Source organism: Danio rerio, chromosome 9 (assembly GCF_049306965.1).
Source record: "Danio rerio strain Tuebingen ecotype United States chromosome 9, GRCz12tu, whole genome shotgun sequence".
Lineage (NCBI taxonomy): Eukaryota > Metazoa > Chordata > Actinopteri > Cypriniformes > Danionidae > Danio > Danio rerio.
In genome coordinates this window covers 33839946-33858343 of record NC_133184.1, presented here as the reverse complement: position 1 = coordinate 33858343, position 18398 = coordinate 33839946, and the positions used below count along the sequence as shown (strand labels likewise).

At 38.3% G+C, this 18398-nt stretch overlaps 1 protein-coding gene across 5 annotated transcripts; it reads left to right on the top strand.

Annotated features, from left to right (window-relative positions):
• The first annotated feature begins 1166 nt into the window (after positions 1-1166).
• On the top strand, positions 1167-16409 carry sf3b1 (splicing factor 3b, subunit 1). Of its 5 annotated transcripts, XM_073912864.1 has the most exons (27): positions 1167-1220; positions 2993-3168; positions 3277-3378; positions 3507-3621; positions 5182-5239; positions 5788-5842; positions 6141-6220; positions 6317-6502; positions 6990-7239; positions 7324-7536; positions 7632-7753; positions 7859-8056; positions 8195-8296; positions 8370-8549; positions 8640-8726; positions 8832-9102; positions 9225-9370; positions 9455-9601; positions 9688-9813; positions 9886-10107; positions 10187-10369; positions 10469-10580; positions 11858-11978; positions 12072-12203; positions 12307-12579; positions 15507-15723; positions 15833-16409. In XM_073912864.1, exons 7-27 carry the CDS (start codon positions 6182-6184, stop codon positions 15989-15991), a joined length of 3486 nt encoding a protein of 1161 aa, XP_073768965.1. In that variant the 5' UTR covers positions 1167-1220; positions 2993-3168; positions 3277-3378; positions 3507-3621; positions 5182-5239; positions 5788-5842; positions 6141-6181; the 3' UTR covers positions 15992-16409. The 5 variants fall into 5 exon arrangements, 3 of the variants coding, with proteins under 3 accessions (XP_073768965.1, XP_073768964.1, XP_684311.1); XM_073912863.1 differs by lacking the exon at positions 5182-5239; XM_679219.6 differs by lacking the exons at positions 5182-5239; positions 5788-5842.
• Positions 16410-18398: the final 1989 nt, after the last annotated feature.

Here is an 18398-nt window from a genome sequence, read left to right as displayed (position 1 = left end):
AAATAATATTTATGCATATCTGTCCAGTTAAGTTACAATGAAATTGCTACTAAACTACTGTTGCCATTACTGTTATCGTCACAGAATTTGATAGTAATATAAGTTAGTCCTAAGTCAATTAAATATAATATGGAGCAGTTTTTCACAATGTAAAGTAATTACACATGTATACATTTTAAACTTCATGATAATAAAGACAAAATATAATCATTTTTGTGCAAAAGACCCCATCCTAAAATGTAAGACACCCAGACCACATAGTTTCTGGAATAAATACCAAATTTATACATTGAACATGTTGAACATACTATAAATAGATCTAAAATAGTATTTGGAATATGCTTATGTTTCTATTATGTTACATTATTAAATATTTACTTATTTTTTATTATTTAAATTATTAATTATTACTACTATATGTACTAGTTTCTCCATTCCTTCCCCCAAACATTTCCATAGAACCCCTAGCTAAAACTTCCTTAACTCAAATTTAAAACCCCCTGATTATGTAACCATACTGCTTTTTAAAACTGCAGTCAAATCTGTCTTACATGCGCCTGTAACATAAGCATTCAAAACAACAGAGAGCACGGTTTTTATGTAATACTATTTAAAATATTTAAGCTAAAATGACCGTAGTGCATGTGTTTGAATGCAAGAGGGCTTCCTAGTGTTGTGTTGCTGGAAGGGCATCCGCTGCATAAAATATATGATGGATAAGTTGGCGGTTCATTCCTCTGTGGAGACCCCTGATTAATAAAGGGACTAACCCCCCCCAAAAAAGAAAATGAATTAATGTTTCGAAAGAGACACAAGTAAACTTGTCCTGTTCTCATTCCTCCTGAAAAAAGTTTGGTCTTTGCCACATAAATATGCTATTAATTAAGTTGTTTGGTTCATAAATAGCCTTATTCCATTTTATCTTGTTAATCTATACCTTAGAGTCTCTAACTAAAAACAACAAGCAAACATTTGGAAAATCCTCCACTCCGTTGTGGCTCTTTCCTCAAGCAGAGCGGGGGGTAAACTTAACAAGAGAATGCTGTCACTTGCCAGCTGTGTTGACGCCTAGTGCTTGTGCTCTGCGCATGTGCGTTATTTTCTGCCGCAGAGAATGCGCATGCGCGTTCTTGTAAACGAGACGCTGTCGTGAAAGGCCTTCCGGTAGTGAGGCTTACACAACAGCACGAAAATGGCGCAGATCGCCAAAACACATGATGGTGAGTTTAGGTTTCAAATATTTGCAAGAAGCATGTCTCGTTTTGTAGTTTTTTATATATTGCATTTTGTGCTTAATGCCACTTTTTATTTAAAAGAAGTGCATTAAGCGAGAAATGAGCAGGATTAGAACTGGCTAAGCCCGTGAATAGAATATGGCGTCTGGTCGTTGAATAAAACCTGGCCGTGGCGCACATATAAAATATCAGCGCTTTTTCCGCATTAAGAGTTTTTTTGTGGATTATAGCAGAGCTAATTGTAATATACAGTGCTAGAAAATAGCATTAGCATGTGTCTGTTTTGTCTATGTAGACTACGTAATGTGAAGATGTACTGGTTAATCAGTGATGTATTGAAACCAAAATGGCGTTGCAAACACAAACAGAGCTTTTCCATTATGTAGGTATGTTCATAGACGTTTACTTGTGATAGTGTGGTTATTTATTTTATTTTTGTAGAGATGTAACTTGTATTCATTGTTTAACGTTTGGCATTTTCCATGTTTATGTATAACACATGGCCGTGGGTGATTGTCCTGCAACAGTCATTATGTTAAGCGGGCTTACGCACTTTTGTTATATTAATACATTATGCAATGTTTTTATGACAATACCTAAGTAATAATAAAATATAAGTTACATCTCCCTTCACGTATTAGTTATAAATATTTGTAAGGATTTTATATGTATGTAGGGACTTCTTTTTGTCTTAATATTGTGCATGTATGGTTTACAAATCATTGTCTTAAATTGAAGAGTTAGGATTCAAAAATCTCTAAATGCCAACTTGTCTCCTAAAATGAGAATTTTGTTTCAGCCTCCTTGTTATTTCACTTTAAAGTCAATGAAAATAACTTATTCATTACTATAACAGTAACATTACTGAGCCTACACACAGGAGTTAGAGAAAAATGCTAATTGAAGAAGAATATCAAGCGGCATGTAGAGATTTTTTGCATATAAAACTCATCGATTGTTGATTTTAATAATATAGTTTCAGAAAAAGAATTTTTGCAAATTCTTAGTAGGGAAGGCATATGACTGTCAATTAAATAGTGCTACTGTTTTTTTTATTATTCTTTAGGGTTAGATTAAATCTCTTGTGTTAGTTTAGACTGAATATTCATAGCACAGTAAACAATATACAGGCCATAATATAAATATAAAAATATAAAACCAGATTTACCTTAGTTTGTTCTATTAATAGAATATGCAGTTTAATGTCAGTGTGTATTAAAGGTTCCGACTGTATGATAACCTTGGATAAAAGTTTGCAATTACTGCTCTAAAATAAGTTCTTTTTAAATATCTGTTAAAAAACAAAAACATTTCACTTTGAACACAATATATATATATATATATATATATATATATATATATATATATATATATATATATATATATATATATATATATATATATATATAGGTACAGACTTCATTAGTTAAAAAAAAAAACAGATTTCTTTAAAATTTAAATTTGGCATCTTTGGAGATTTTTTTTCTGCTAGAGATACTGTTGTCCTAAAAAAACGAAACGTAAAAAAAATCCTACGTTACAGAAAAATTTGGTGTTTTTTTTTAAACCTTGACATTTCCAAACCACGGTATACCTTGAAAAAGGTTATTGTCCCATGCCTAACATGTATAAAAGTGACGTTAGTGATGGTGGAAAATGACTTCCAGGTCACCTCACCTATTATAATATTAGTTAAAATGTTTTTTGTTATTTTTAGAGGACTAATCTCTGGTTGTTGTTTTTTGTTTTTGTTGTAGACATTGAGGCTCAGATCCTGGAAATCCAGGGGAAGAAAGCCGCTCTGGTGGTGGAGGGCGGTGACCAAGGAGTTGGCCTTGATTCCACTGGGTATTATGACCAGGAGATCTACGGGGGCAGTGACAGCCGCTTTGATGGGTATTTGACTTCAATTGCTGCCAATGAGCAGGAGGATGTAAGTTATAGCATAACGCTCTTAAAAGTAAAACAAAAAATACAACTCCATTGTGTATAAGAATTCTGTTTAGTTTCTTGAACCTAACCCCAACTATTTTTATTTTAGGATGATGACGAGGATTCATCTACAAGTCTCCTTGTACAGAAGAAACCAGGATATCATGCTCCGGTTGCAATACTCAACTCAATTCCTCAGTCAGATGAGCAGGTAATTTAACAGACTTTCCACCTTCAAGTTGCAGTGTGTGTGTGTGTGTTTTCTTGTGAAGTTTTTGTATGTGTTTTTGAAATGTCAATTTCGAATTGATCATACAATTGTTTGTACCCATTTTGCAGTATGATCCCTTTGCCGAACACAGACCGCAGAAAATTTCAGACAGGGAGGATGAATACAAGAAGCGCAGACAAAAGATGATCATCTCCCCAGAGCGTCATGACCCGTTTGCTGATGGTAAATTTCACACTACCATTCTCCTCTGCTTATTTTATTTGCCCATGCCAATCAGTATTTATGTTCTCTGCCCATGACGATCCGGTGCAGACCGGCCTTTTTTGCTGCTTAACCCTTCGAACACCACCCAACTGCTTGCTCCCTGGACTGATCTGTAAAGGCCCTGATATGTGCTCAGCGAAGTCTTTGAATTTTTCTTAAAACTTTCATTTAAGGATAAAATAAGTGTAAAATACTTGAACAGTTCTGTTCTGTTAGTAAATTCTAAACCACTCAGGCCACTCTTTATAATAATATATGGTGTACTGCACGTTTAACAAAATAAATATAAATTATAGAATTAAGAATACAGCATCTAATAATGAGGATATTTATATGGGATTTACAGTTCAATCAAAAGATTTACTGTATATCTGTTTATACATTAAATCATTTTAAAGGAAGCGGCTTTACAGTATTAAACGTGACAAACAACAGTGCCAGTGTTGCAACTTCAAACGAACTTAAGATTTTATTCGAAAGTAGTTTTGAGTTCTTTGTTCTTCAATTTCATTTAAGCAATATCAGGGCCTTAAAGGGATAGTTCACGCCAAAATGAAAACTTTCTTACTATTTACTCACCCTCAAGAGGTTTCAAAGATTTTTTTTCTCTAGAACACACAAGATGATATTTTGAAGAAAGCTGAGAATCTGTAACCATTGACTTCCATAGTTGGAAAAACAAACACTATGTAAGTCAAGGGTTGCAGGTTTCTAATGTTTTTCAAAATAAAGGTTTGAAACAAGTCATTCAAAACATAATTTTTGGGTGAAATATCCCTTTTAAGACTGTCTCAGTAAGGCATAAGTGGATAAATGAAATGTACTGAAAAATATTGATGATGGATTTATATGTGTACTTGTTTAAGTTGGGCAGCAAAGATTTTGGGAGACGGTTGGGTGGTGTCATTGGTCCCATCATGGCATAGGTTGCAGGTAGGTGTGTTGTTCGAAGGGTTAATGTTTTTAATGTGTGAAACAGATGATACAGTAGTCAGGCAACTTAAACACAGACACTGTGTAGTATATGAAAAGTTTCTAATTGCCAGAGACAGCATACTGTCAGATTTATTTTTCCCCCCATACTATTGCCTGCATATTTTTCAATGGTTAGACACCCCTGATGTGTCAATGTCAGTAATGATTCCCAATAAGAGTGGAGCTTTAAAGCCCTGTGAAGCCAAATTTAACTCCATTTATGTTGTCCAGATAATTTAGTATCTTAAAACCGATGGCCTGTGGGTGCTCATACCAGTACAATTTTACAAGAAGTTTAGATCATGTTTAAACAGGCTGCACACTCACAAAACTGACTCACTTGGGACCAAATTATGGGAGGGCAATAATTCTGGATCAGGCAAATCATCTTGCATGTAGTCCCAGACAGAGGAAGCTTTACAAAAACTGTTGTGTAAATATATTTCTATTTTATAATGATAAAATAGAGATATATCTATTGAAGAATCTGTGTACCAAGATTCCACAGGCCCATACTAACTGTCCTTAATTTCTCTCCTACAGCAGTACTGCTATGCCAGTCCTGTCTGCACTCTCTTAAGGGTGCAGCAACTCGTCCTGTGTAGGTTATGGTCAACAAAAAGAAGCGTGTTTATCAGATAAATCAAGACCATAGTTAGTAGTTTTTGCTCTGATGTGAGGCCAGAGAGCCTTTCGGGGGAATGCACCATGATTTCATCAAGCTATTTTATTGATTTAGTTTTACTTTTGTTATGTTTCACATTATTTTTAAAGCCTCATCGGGGACTTTTTTTAAATTCCATATTCACTTTTTTCATTTCAACTTACTTTTAGACAAATTCATCTTAGTTTAAATTTTATTTAATCTAACCAGATGCACACAAGTGTGCTTTAAGTCATTGATTAGTTTCTGATATTTTGTTTCTTTTCTGATTTGATTAGAACTCCCCAATGTGTTCAGTGTCTTTGACTGTAACACCTATAGTTTATTAAATGTATATGATTTTTAAGTCGGTTTTTGAATACTACATGGTTTTCCCCTTTTCTTGTTTGTAAATGAGTGACGAGCAGAATAGGTGGTATGCTATTTTGTGTGTGAGTACAAACCCTTTTCCAAAGTGTTACTAATGGTAAAGAGAAATTTTCTAGGCTTCTTTTCTGCCGGTTGAAGTCTGACTGCAGAGGGACCCTTGGCACTGAAAGTGTACGTATTCTGGAGAGCACAGCCCAGGACCCTGCATCAGTGATGGCTATATCCTCTCCTTATCTCCTCTTAAAAGCAACAGAAACCTCTTTGTACCTGCCTGTTCTTAATGTTTGACTGTAATGAGTGCTTAGCTTTTATTGCATAGGGTTCTTTTGTGTTATGAGAGGACAGTAATTTAAACATTAAAGGCCATCTATTCAGGGACACTTGACTGTAGTGCTTTGTGTGTGAAAATGCTGGTTTTGAGATGCACTTGGCTGACCGTTTCGCATCTTGTTGGTGCTCTTTCGCCTAGGGGGTAAAACACCGGATCCCAAGGTGCAGGTCAGGACGTACATGGATGTTATGAAGGAGCAGCAACTTTCCAAAGAAGAGGTAAGTTCTAGCACTTTGGTGAAATGTCTGTAAGATGCTACTGAAAAAAAAAAGTCACAAGTGTCTTAAACTGTCACTGTTTCTCTTGGTTTACAGAGAGAGATCAGACTACAGATGGTAGAGAAAGCAAAAGCTGGAGAGCTGAAAGCAGTGAATGGCTCCGCTGCATCTCAGGCCGCGGCCAAACGTAAACGTCGCTGGGACCAGACTGCTGATCAAACCCCCAGCAACTCAACACCCAAAAAAGTGTCCAGTTGGGACCAAGCAGACGGAGGTTCTGAAGTGAGTCGATAACAACATTTGGTCTGCAGCAAATGGATATTTTGATTGTTCAGATTTTCATGAAAAATAATTACAAATTCATACAAAGACAGATTTTATGTATCTGATCTGCTTGGAAGACTATGAAAAAGTCAATATTTAAGTAGATGCTGATATACAAAAAAGTAAATGTGTAAATATCCTATAATACAAAAAAAAAACTATTGCTTTTTATTTGTGTAGTATAATTCGAAATTATAGTATAATTCAAAAAGTTGTTTAGGAAAAGTCTTGAGGACCCTACGGGACCCATGTTCTCCAGTGAGGAAAACTATTGTTTAGGGGTGAATTTCTCTAGTAAAGTAATGATCAGGCCCCTTTGGATGTTTGTAGAATCCCCCTAATTTGTCTGTGTCCTCCTGATTAAGAGCCATGGATTAGAAATAAAGCATTACAATGCCACTTAAGAATTTTTATAATGCTGTGAGATTTTTATTTTGTTACTTAGACACCAGGACACACACCAGGGCACACACCCTCCAACAGTCGTTGGGATGAGACCCCTGGCCGTCCCAAAGGTAGTGAAACCCCAGGAGCCACTCCTAGCACTCGTATGTGGGAACCCACACCTAGCCACACCCCAGCAGGAGCTGCCACACCAGGCCGAGACACACCTGGACATGCTACGCCAGGCCATGGAGGGGCCACTTCCAGTGTGCGCAAGAACCGCTGGGATGAGACACCAAAGACAGAGAGAGGTCTTTAATAGTTTTTTTTTGTCTAGTTTGATGTGTAATCTGCAAATAGAGTGGTTTTTAAACCCTTTGTTTTGTCCGTTTCAGAAACACCTGGTCATGGCAGTGGCTGGGCTGAAACCCCACGTACAGACAGAGGAGACGAGTCGGTGGGTGAGACGCCCACTCCAGGTGCAAGCAAGAGGAAGTCAAGATGGGATGAAACACCAGCCAGCCAAATGGGCTCTTCAACTCCCCTGCTCACCCCTGGAAAAACCCCTCTGGGTACACCTGCTATGAATATGGCCACGCCCACTCCAGGTACATGACCAGTGCTGTTGTTTAGCTTAGTTTAGTTTGTAATTTAAATAATTGTTGTTTTGTGGAAGTTGCTTTAAAGGTTTAAATGTTTGCAGGTCACCTGATGAGCATGACTCCAGAACAGCTGCAGGCTTGGCGGTGGGAGCGGGAGATTGATGAAAGGAACCGTCCATTGACTGATGAGGAACTTGATGCAATGTTTCCAGAGGGATACAAAGTATGTGTTATAAAAGTATCATATTATGAAAATCTACAGAGCACATTTGAACTGGATGTACTGAAATTGTGTGTCTGACTGGATTTATTTTGTGTGCTCCGCTAGGTTCTGCCCCCTCCAGCAGGCTATGTGCCCATCCGTACCCCTGCACGTAAATTAGCTGCTACTCCAACCCCTATTGGAGGCATGACTGGCTTCCATATGCAAACAGAAGACCGATCGATGAAACAAGTTAACGACCAGCCATCCGGAAACCTGCCCTTCCTCAAGCCAGATGACATTCAGTACTTTGACAAACTGCTGGTGAGTGCCATGTTCATACGGGATCTCAGGGTTATGGAAAAAATATATTCATTGAAATTTTTATTTTTCAAATGTATTATTAATAGTAATAGTTTTGTAATTGGAAGGTATATAATTTTATAATATCTCTGTTTGCAGGTCGAAGTTGATGAGTCCACGCTTAGTCCAGAAGAACAGAAGGAGCGCAAGATCATGAAGCTGCTCCTGAAGATAAAAAATGGAACACCTCCCATGAGAAAGGTTAGCATCATCCCTAACACTCGAGTGTAAAAATTTTGCTTAAAGTATCTCTAACCAATCTGTCTCCTTTCAGGCTGCTCTTCGTCAAATCACAGATAAGGCCAGGGAGTTTGGTGCAGGACCCCTCTTCAACCAGATCTTGCCACTGCTAATGTCTCCTACACTGGAGGACCAGGAGCGCCATCTCTTGGTGAAAGTCATCGATCGTATCCTCTACAAACTTGATGATTTGGTTCGGCCATATGTGCACAAGGTAAGTTGCAGTGCCTATAACCATCAGTTTTATCAAAAAATTAATTGATTTCTATTTTAGGGGGGTTTCTAATGCGCTTCATTCTTGCAGATTCTTGTGGTGATTGAGCCCTTGCTGATCGATGAAGATTACTATGCTAGAGTAGAGGGAAGAGAAATCATCTCTAATTTGGCAAAGGTAAGATTATTAGTTGAAAACAACAAATATCTTGAATGTTAACAGTATGCTAACTGTCTAGTTTTATAATTATTTACGCTTAATCAAATCTGCATTCTTTCCCAGGCTGCTGGTCTGGCCACTATGATCTCCACCATGAGGCCTGACATTGACAACATGGACGAGTATGTGAGAAACACAACAGCTCGTGCTTTTGCAGTTGTGGCGTCTGCCCTGGGCATTCCATCTCTCCTGCCTTTCCTCAAGGCTGTTTGCAAAAGCAAGAAATCCTGGCAGGCTCGCCACACGGGTATTAAGATCGTCCAGCAAATCGCTATTCTCATGGGCTGTGCTATCCTGCCACATCTTCGCAGCTTGGTGGAGATTATCGAGCATGGTTAGTATTGCATTGTGGGGATCTATTCCTTTTCATCTGTGTATTTGATTGTATCACAATTGTCTCATATGTTGTGCAGACCAGTCTAAAGCTATTGATTGATTTATTTTTTCCCCCTTTAGGTCTCGTTGATGAGCAGCAGAAAGTACGAACCATCAGTGCTTTGGCTATTGCTGCCTTGGCTGAAGCTGCTACACCATACGGTATCGAGTCCTTTGATTCTGTCCTGAAACCTCTTTGGAAGGGTATCAGGCAACACAGAGGCAAGGTAAGAGTGGTTTGATCAGTGCTTTCAGATGTGGGTTGCAACCTAAGAAGCGTCAGTTTAACAGCATTATTCATGTCTGCTCAGGGTCTTGCTGCCTTCTTGAAAGCTATTGGATACTTGATTCCTCTTATGGATGCTGAATACGCCAACTACTACACCAGAGAAGTGATGCTTATCCTCATTCGAGAGTTCCAGTCACCTGATGAAGAAATGAAGAAGATTGTCCTTAAGGTGCTTTGAGGGGGAAAATCAAAGCATTAAGATGTGGTCTTTCAGAATATTTTGGTCTTATGCATTTTATTCCTATTCTTTTTTAGGTGGTGAAGCAGTGCTGTGCCACAGATGGTGTGGAAGCCAATTACATTAAAACAGAGATCCTGCCCCCCTTCTTTAAACATTTCTGGCAGCACAGAATGGCATTGGATAGGCGCAACTACAGACAGGTAAGTTTATCACGCAGGTTTGAGTAACTGTGACTAATGCACATTTAACTTGATGTTTTACTGCCTTAACAGTTGGTAGACACTACAGTGGAGCTGGCCAATAAAGTAGGGGCAGCTGAGATTATCTCCCGTATCGTGGATGACTTGAAGGATGAAGCTGAGCAGTACAGAAAAATGGTGATGGAGACCATTGAGAAAATCATGGGTAACCTTGGTGCCGCTGACATTGATCACAAACTGGAGGAGCAGCTTATTGATGGTATCCTGTACGCCTTCCAGGAACAAACCACTGAGGTGAGTAACAGACTTGCCTGAATTTAAATGATTGCTTTTCTCTTTTTCCTTAATGCCATAATCTCTTCTCAATCTCCAGGACTCTGTGATGCTGAATGGTTTTGGTACGGTGGTAAATGCTCTGGGTAAGAGAGTTAAACCGTACTTGCCTCAGATCTGCGGTACAGTTCTGTGGCGTCTCAACAACAAATCTGCCAAAGTCCGTCAACAGGCTGCTGACCTGATCTCTCGCACAGCGGTGGTTATGAAGACATGCCAAGAGGTAGGGATGACCATTTGAGATTTTGTGAACTGGAAAATTTTATGGGTTAAATAGTAAGTTGCTTACTGATAAATTTCTTGCTCTTATATTTCACTCTAGGAAAAGCTTATGGGCCATTTGGGTGTGGTGTTGTATGAGTACCTGGGAGAAGAATATCCTGAAGTGCTGGGTAGCATTCTTGGAGCCCTGAAAGCCATCGTCAATGTCATTGGTGGGTGTTTGCTAATTTACTAAAAGTGGAGCTTGCTAATATAAACCATTATAAGGGATATAAACAAAAACAATGGTCCTAACATATTTCCTGTTTTACATTTTTAATTTTCTATAGCTTTCCAGAATCCAAAAAGAGCCACATATTGATATTGTTATGATAGCTGTTTTATTAATAATTTATGATTGAATTGCCTCTTGTTACAGTTATGAAATAATTTGGTAACAAGAAGAAAATGTTCATGGCCCAATGACATGACCACATTGAAATGGTCTATATAGATGTAATATTAAATGTTCTCTTGTATTGTATTTTTTGTTCACACATTTGTTTGTGAAAAATATACTGCCAAAAGAAAAATATACTGCCAAAAAAAGTTGGTAAATCTATCAAGCTTATGAATGAATTTTGATTTTGAATATTTATTTATTTATTTTGGTTTGTTTTGTTTTTGGAGCATCAAATATTGTTTTAATAAATACTTGACAAATTATAATATTCTTTTACCACTTTACTCTGTTTTGACTAGGATTCATTCACCACTAAGTTAAATATGCATGTTTATCCATCCAAAGGTTTTGTGCTTATCTGCTTTGAACTTTTTTCTGGGTTAGTCAAACGCACATTTGATTGGATTGCTTTTTGTGGTGTAAAGTTTCATGTTGAATGTGTTTGAACAACTACAAAAAATCTAACTAAACGCATGATTAAGGCCGATTTATACTTCTGCGTTAAGCGTAAGATTAAAGTCTTGGTCGGCTTTTATGTGGTTGCCGACCTCTGGCATTGGCTGACATTGACACGCACCTCTCAAAAATGTAACTACATCTGTGATTGGTAGACTTTGTAGTGTAGGCGGGGCTAAAAGAGCAGTGAGCCCATTGGAGCGAGTGTATTCAAGTGTGGAGTCCCATGGAGAAGCTCCAGTTGGAAACTTTTGTTTGTGATTACCTTATGATTAAAGTTGTTGCATGTCTGCAGGTTGCTGCTTCTGAATGAGTGAGTTTGAGCTACTTTTACATTAAGGTAGCTTTAAGAAAAACAAAACACCCGTTAAGAAACTAGACACAGCGGAACATAAAATCCCAATGGCAGCTAGCGTTTCTGAAGTGTAATTGCAGAGCAACACAAAAAGCATGCAGAAGTCTAAATGCTCAGTTATGGGCAATGCAGGCATCGTGGGTCACGGTGATCACTTGATGTAGAAGTATATATCACCTTAATAGGCTGTGTTTAAGGGAAACCAGGGTTTAAATGTTTAAATGTCCTGTTTGCAGGTATGCACAAGATGACGCCTCCTATCAAAGACTTGCTTCCACGTTTGACTCCCATCTTGAAGAACAGACATGAGAAGGTGCAGGAGAACTGCATTGATCTTGTGGGCAGAATTGCTGACAGGTCAGTGTCACGTCTCTGTGCAGAATCCTAGCTATTTAGTCTTGAAAATATTTTGATAATGCCTTCTAAACGTATCAATGTGTCCCTTTTCAGGGGTGCGGAGTACGTGTCTGCCAGGGAATGGATGCGCATCTGTTTTGAATTGTTGGAGTTGTTGAAAGCCCACAAGAAGGCCATCCGCAGAGCTACTGTCAACACTTTCGGCTATATCGCCAAGGCCATTGGGTAAAAAAAAAAGAAGAAAAAGAATCTTACTGTTAACGCATAATCTGTCATTAGCAGGTTGGAAATGAGTTTAAAAAATTTTTTTTGTTTTGTTTTTTCCTAGTCCGCATGATGTGCTGGCCACACTGCTCAATAATCTTAAGGTGCAGGAGCGTCAGAACCGTGTGTGCACAACAGTAGCCATTGCTATTGTGGCTGAGACCTGTTCGCCATTCACCGTGCTTCCAGCGCTGATGAACGAGTATCGTGTTCCTGAGCTTAATGTGCAGAATGGTGTCCTAAAGTCTCTATCCTTCCTGTTTGAATATATTGGTGAAATGGGCAAAGATTATATATATGCTGTCACGCCTTTGTTGGAAGATGCTCTGATGGACAGGTGAGTTGGGAAATAAATTGCAAGTTTAGATTTGCAGATTATTTGCAATGGTGCATCCCATCAGGATAAAAAAAGATTTTGGTTGAATGACTGTCTATATTAAATGTTTAAAGTTGCAGTAGGTGATCTGCCTAAATGGCTGGCTAACCAGTCAGCATAATATCATTCAAATACAATCCCTCCCGTCGTCCAAAGCCCTGCCTTATATCATGAACACGCAGATGACAGTGACCCACTAGATTTTGTCATTCGCCAGTTAGAAAACTTTATAGTACTTTATAATACTACAATTCTGAACTAAAAACAGCATTATATCCAGCATGGTTTCAGTAATGTAGTTAGCAGGCAAAACTTGTCATCACTCTCTTACAGGCTTTGTCCTAAAGCAGCTACTGTAAGCTTAGTGGTTGGCCAGTGTCGTGCAGGAATTACACTTATTACTAAGCCATACTTGCATGCTGTTTAAGACTGAATATTCAGAGTAGCATAGTAAACACTATAGGAAGCGCGTCACAGGTTGTCATTGTTAAAAAATGAACCAATGTAAATATAAAACCAACTTAACCTCAGTAAAGCAGGCTAGGCGCAAAAGTGCTTATTTGCTGGTGTTTTGTTGTTAAACTAAATAAAAATCTACATTATTGATGCTGTAAAAAGACCGTACGAAACTGAAAATAGTCACATCAATACTTCGCCGGAAGATTTCAGTTGCTGAACAACACTTCTGTCCCTATACTTACTTATGCCCTCCACCCCTTCCGGGGTATGGGCCGCCAAAGGGAGATCTCCAGAGGTTCCTGTCCTGGGCCATTCTTTCTACTTGTCCCCAGCTGTAACCCATCCTTGTGATGTCGAGGTTGCGTCGCCAGGTGTTTCTTGGACGGCCTCTCTCCCGCTTCCCTTGGGGGTTTCATCTGAGAGCCTGTCTGGTGATGCTAGTTGGTGGTTTGCGTAGGGTGTGCCCTATCCAACCCCATCTTCGCTTCCAGATTTCTGTTTCTATCAGAGGTTGACAGGTCCTTCTCCATAGGTCGTGTTACTGATCGTGTCAGGCCAGCGAATGTGCAGAATCTTTCTGAGACAGGTGTTGATGAATGTCCATATAACATTTGGAAAACAACACAATCTACATCAGCTCTGTGTGACTAAAAGTTTTAAAACGGAACATTACCCGTCTAAAAGAAATACTTCAGCCATGGTGTAGTCCTTACTCTAGCGTGCAAAAGTAACTCCAATATTGATTCAGGATTTTAAAAAGTTTTAATTAAGCATTTGTTTTTAGTGCTGTCTCTCGTTTCCACCCTGGCCTGCATGAATGCGCATCAGCGGATCTACTTGAATGGCTGTGCAGTTGTTTAAATCTACATTCATTGACAGACAGCTTGGGCTACTTATCAGCATTATGGGAACTGTCCACCTGACAATATTTAATTGGATGAACTTTATGCAGGAGGTTGGTTGGTTAAAAAACAACCAACATTATCTGAGGTTTTCACTAAAATTACCAAGTACAACTGTGAAAGTGAAAGATTGAAGCAGTGTACTGACTCTGTGACACGTTACCTGATAGATTCAAAAGACCAAAGAGTCATTAGATAGCGACAAGATTAAATAAATATCATGTTAAACAACTAAAGTGAGACACGATCCAGCTGTACATCCTTGATAAAGGTGGAGGGCTGTTCAGAAATGCTAGGTAAAACATGGTGTGGATATGGATCATTTTCGTTCTAAAATGGCATTTTAGTAGTAAGACGTATTGGTGTAAACGGGGCCTAAGTGTGTATTTTTCGCGAGCGGGTTTGCGACAAGGGCGGGGCGAAGTATCAGCAGTGCTGGCTCAGCATTGTGTTGTCTATTGGCCGTCGACGATGGCATTGTTTATTGGCCCAACCCTAGGATGAAAATTTTTTTGTCTTATGCTTTACCCAGAGTATAAAAATACATAAAAACAAATTAAGATCTTTACTTTAATCAAAACTGTTGGAATGTGACTTTTAACCAGCACAACAAAAAATGTTCCTGAAGACAATCACCTACTGCACCTTTAAGCAATATAAGACTGTTCATTTGAAGCTATTGTTAGTATCTATAGAAGCAATGTCAAGTTTATTGCAGAATATCCATATTGAAGAAGTATTATAGTTGTTTTGAGAGTGTTGGATGACCTGCTCATTGGTCAACACTGTGGTTCATAAGAGTTGGGGAGCTTTGCATGAGACTTAAGATTGGTGCAATTTTTTATTCACTATTATAGATTGATGTAGTTTTTCCAAAACAAGTTAAATTATTAAGCACAATTGTTTAAAAGATAAGTAATTGTCAACAGATATGTTCTGCAATGTGTAAATAATCTGTTAAAGGGAACCTATTGTGCAAACATTACTTGTATAACCATATAATCAGCTTCTAATGGTAAGACTTTATTAATTTTAATGTTTATAATCACACTTCATAAATACTTTAAACTGCGTTCTCCCTTTGTATATGTCATCAGAGAGGGAAGCCCCGCCCATTAGGGACACTCTCCCTCATTAGAATAGGACCTTAGTCTTGTTTTTGTATCTGCCATTATACTGACACAGGCATTCTGTAAAGAGGGCTGGGAGCTCAATCTCATTTGAATTTAAAGCGACAGTCACCCAAATGGCACAATTAGGATCATAGCCTGAAAGGGGCAGTTGCAAAGAGTTATGAAACATAGTTTGTGCAGTATTTTGATCTGAAACTTCACATATACTCTAGGGACATCAGAGACTTATTTCACATCTTTTAAAAAGAGCCATAATAGGCCCACTTAAATGACCTGGGAGCGCACAACATGTCTTTTAACAGATTACTATTATTTTTATCTGACTGTCTGATTTAGATCTTAATTGTTTTACTCTGTAGCCATCTCTAACTTCTGTACTTTGTCTCCATTGCAGAGATCTGGTACACAGACAGACTGCTAGTGCTGTGGTGCAGCACATGTCTTTAGGGGTTTATGGCTTCGGCTGTGAAGATTCTCTTAATCATTTACTCAACTATGTTTGGCCAAATGTCTTTGAAACGTCTCCTCATGTCATCCAAGCTGTAATGGGGGCTCTTGAGGGTCTGCGAGTGGCAATTGGACCCTGCCGAATGCTGCAGTATTGCTTACAGGTGCGTTACATTTCAAACATAGTATCTGGGCTATAATGTTTCTTTGTTTTCATGTAATAATTCTTTCACTTGGATGCTTATCTTACATCCCCTTTTTCTTACTCAAAAGGGTTTGTTTCATCCTGCTCGGAAAGTGCGTGATGTTTACTGGAAGATCTACAACTCCATTTATATTGGTTCCCAGGATGCTCTAATCGCACATTATCCTCTAATCTTCAACGATGAGAAGAACTCGTATGTTCGTTATGAGCTGGAGTACTTTCTGTGAATATATCTATCCTTACATGTGCACTCTCTCTTCCCTCCTATATCTGTGTGTATTTCATGGTTTATAGGACTCGGTCCATTTTTTTATGTTTACTGGTAGATTGTAACCAGCACCACAGATTTTGTGGGTTAAAATTCATTTCTAATTAAAGAACAGGAAAATACAGAAAAAAAGGAGTATGTCAAACATGACGCTTTTAGATCTTTGGATTAGAGTTTTCTGTTTTTACGGTGTGGCTCTATGCACAGTGACGGTAAAGGTAGTAGCAGAGACTCTGAGGAGTGTGATTTATCTTCAGTACATCTTTTAACTCGACGTGTCCTGGTCTGTCAAGTTCGCTCTTTTGCTCAGTCACACATCTGTTCTTACTATAATGTTGCTTAGTTCGGCTGAATAAACGTTTGTGTATTAAAAGTCATTGATCTTTTGTTTGATGATTCGTGCACTACTAAAGTCTGAATTTAAAAAAAAAAAAAAAACTTTGAAAATTTAGTTTGAACAATCCAAGTTTTATCACCAACAAACGGACAGTGTAAGGATTGTCCTAACATTAATTTTGAAAATCATTTCCTGTGTATTTTGTGCTTTATTGGAAGTTATTTTAGTTTCATGTACTATTAAAGCCGGTCCTATTTTGTTTTATATTTGTGTTCATTATCTGACTTGAAGACTCCTATTATGAGCTTTTGTTAGCTTGTTTCCTGCATTCTGTTTAGACATAACAGCGCAGATGTGGAGGTATGATTCTCATTTAGGATTTTGCACAAACATGAGGGTCCTGGATTCTCTCGGTCTCAAACTATGTGAAACCATACTTCAGCAGAAAATTTCAGACAGTTTATAATCTTTACATCTACGTGTAGTGATTACATCTTTTCTATGAAACCGTCAACAATAGCATGTTTTATCAAGGAATTCACTATGTTTCTGACTGAAAATATTCTGTGAAACATCCTTGATCGGTGGCCCGTGGTCATTACATTTAATTATAAAGAGCCCTTGTTTTGTTGTAACCGTACGTTCACACCGAAAGCGGCGAGAGCGTCAAAGTAGCCGGAAGTCATTCATTTTCAATGAGAGCCGGCGGCGATACGCAGCGTTAAGCGGCGAGGAGCAGCGCGGCGCGTCTTCGCCGGCGTGAGCGTCGAGGAGAGTTGAAATGAAGTCAACTTTATGGTAATGAGCTATGACGCGGTTCGGCGGCAAGCAATCAGAATGAAGACGTCCATCGATTGATAGCAGTTCAGAGAACACAGACCTGTGAACTTTGGTTCCGACCACAGTTGTTCCCAAGGGTTTGATTATTGCGGTCGCCGGATTTCCAATTATTTACAATTTTTTTTCTACAGGAACATACATTAAATAAGTTACTGGCGACTTACTGATGTTCATTAATGTTATATATTTATCTTAAAAAAGCGGGAATCTCACGCGATGTGACAGTACAAAACAGTACTGCTGCTTCAGGATATTTCAGACATATGGACACATATTGGATAAATAGAGCAAAGCCACACGCAACTTGATCTTCCATTGTTGTATGAATTTGATAAGAAGTGCGCAACATTTTCACGCTAGAAACATGTTTTATGCAGGAATGTAACTGATATGCTGCAACGGCTCCTTTAAATATGAGAGATCAATGTAGCGAGTTTTGACGCTCTCGCCGCAGGAGCTGAAGGCAGTGAGCGTTGTCGCCAGGGCGGCCAGAGCGACCTTGGACGCTCTCGCCGCTTTCGGTGTGAACGTACGGTAAGGCTGCATTTTCATTCCGAATGTAGTATTGAAATGTGCTTGAACCTAAAATATAAAAACATTAGATAAAGACTGAGATTTATTTATTTTGTTCAATATTTTATTTCCTGCCCACAGAGCAATTTTGTGTTTGGATGTCTAAATGTTGATGGCTTGGCTAAAGCAAGGCTAAATTTGGGTGGTCAGTGAAAATCTAGACATCTAAGAAAAGACCAAAACTGGACTAGTCATCAAATACAGATTAGACAGACTTCACATCTATAGTCATTCATTCTTTTATTTGGTGACTAGTCTAGTTTTGGGCTTTTCTTATATGTCCATTTGATGTTCACTGACAGCTCAAATGTAGCCTTGTTTTAATGAAGCCGTCTATGTTTAAACGTCTATTACACGTCTTTAAATCTTTTTTTATAAATGTTTGTTTTGGTGTATATGCGCAATATATATATATATATATATATATATATATATATATATATATATATATATATATATATATACATACACACACACACACACACACACACACACACACACACACACACACAAAGCTTCTTCTCGTGGGCCCTATTTGAATGTTAGCCCAAACTCTCATGCCTCTTTAAATATAGCATCTCTATCAGTCTGATACACAGGAATTGTTAGGTGATGT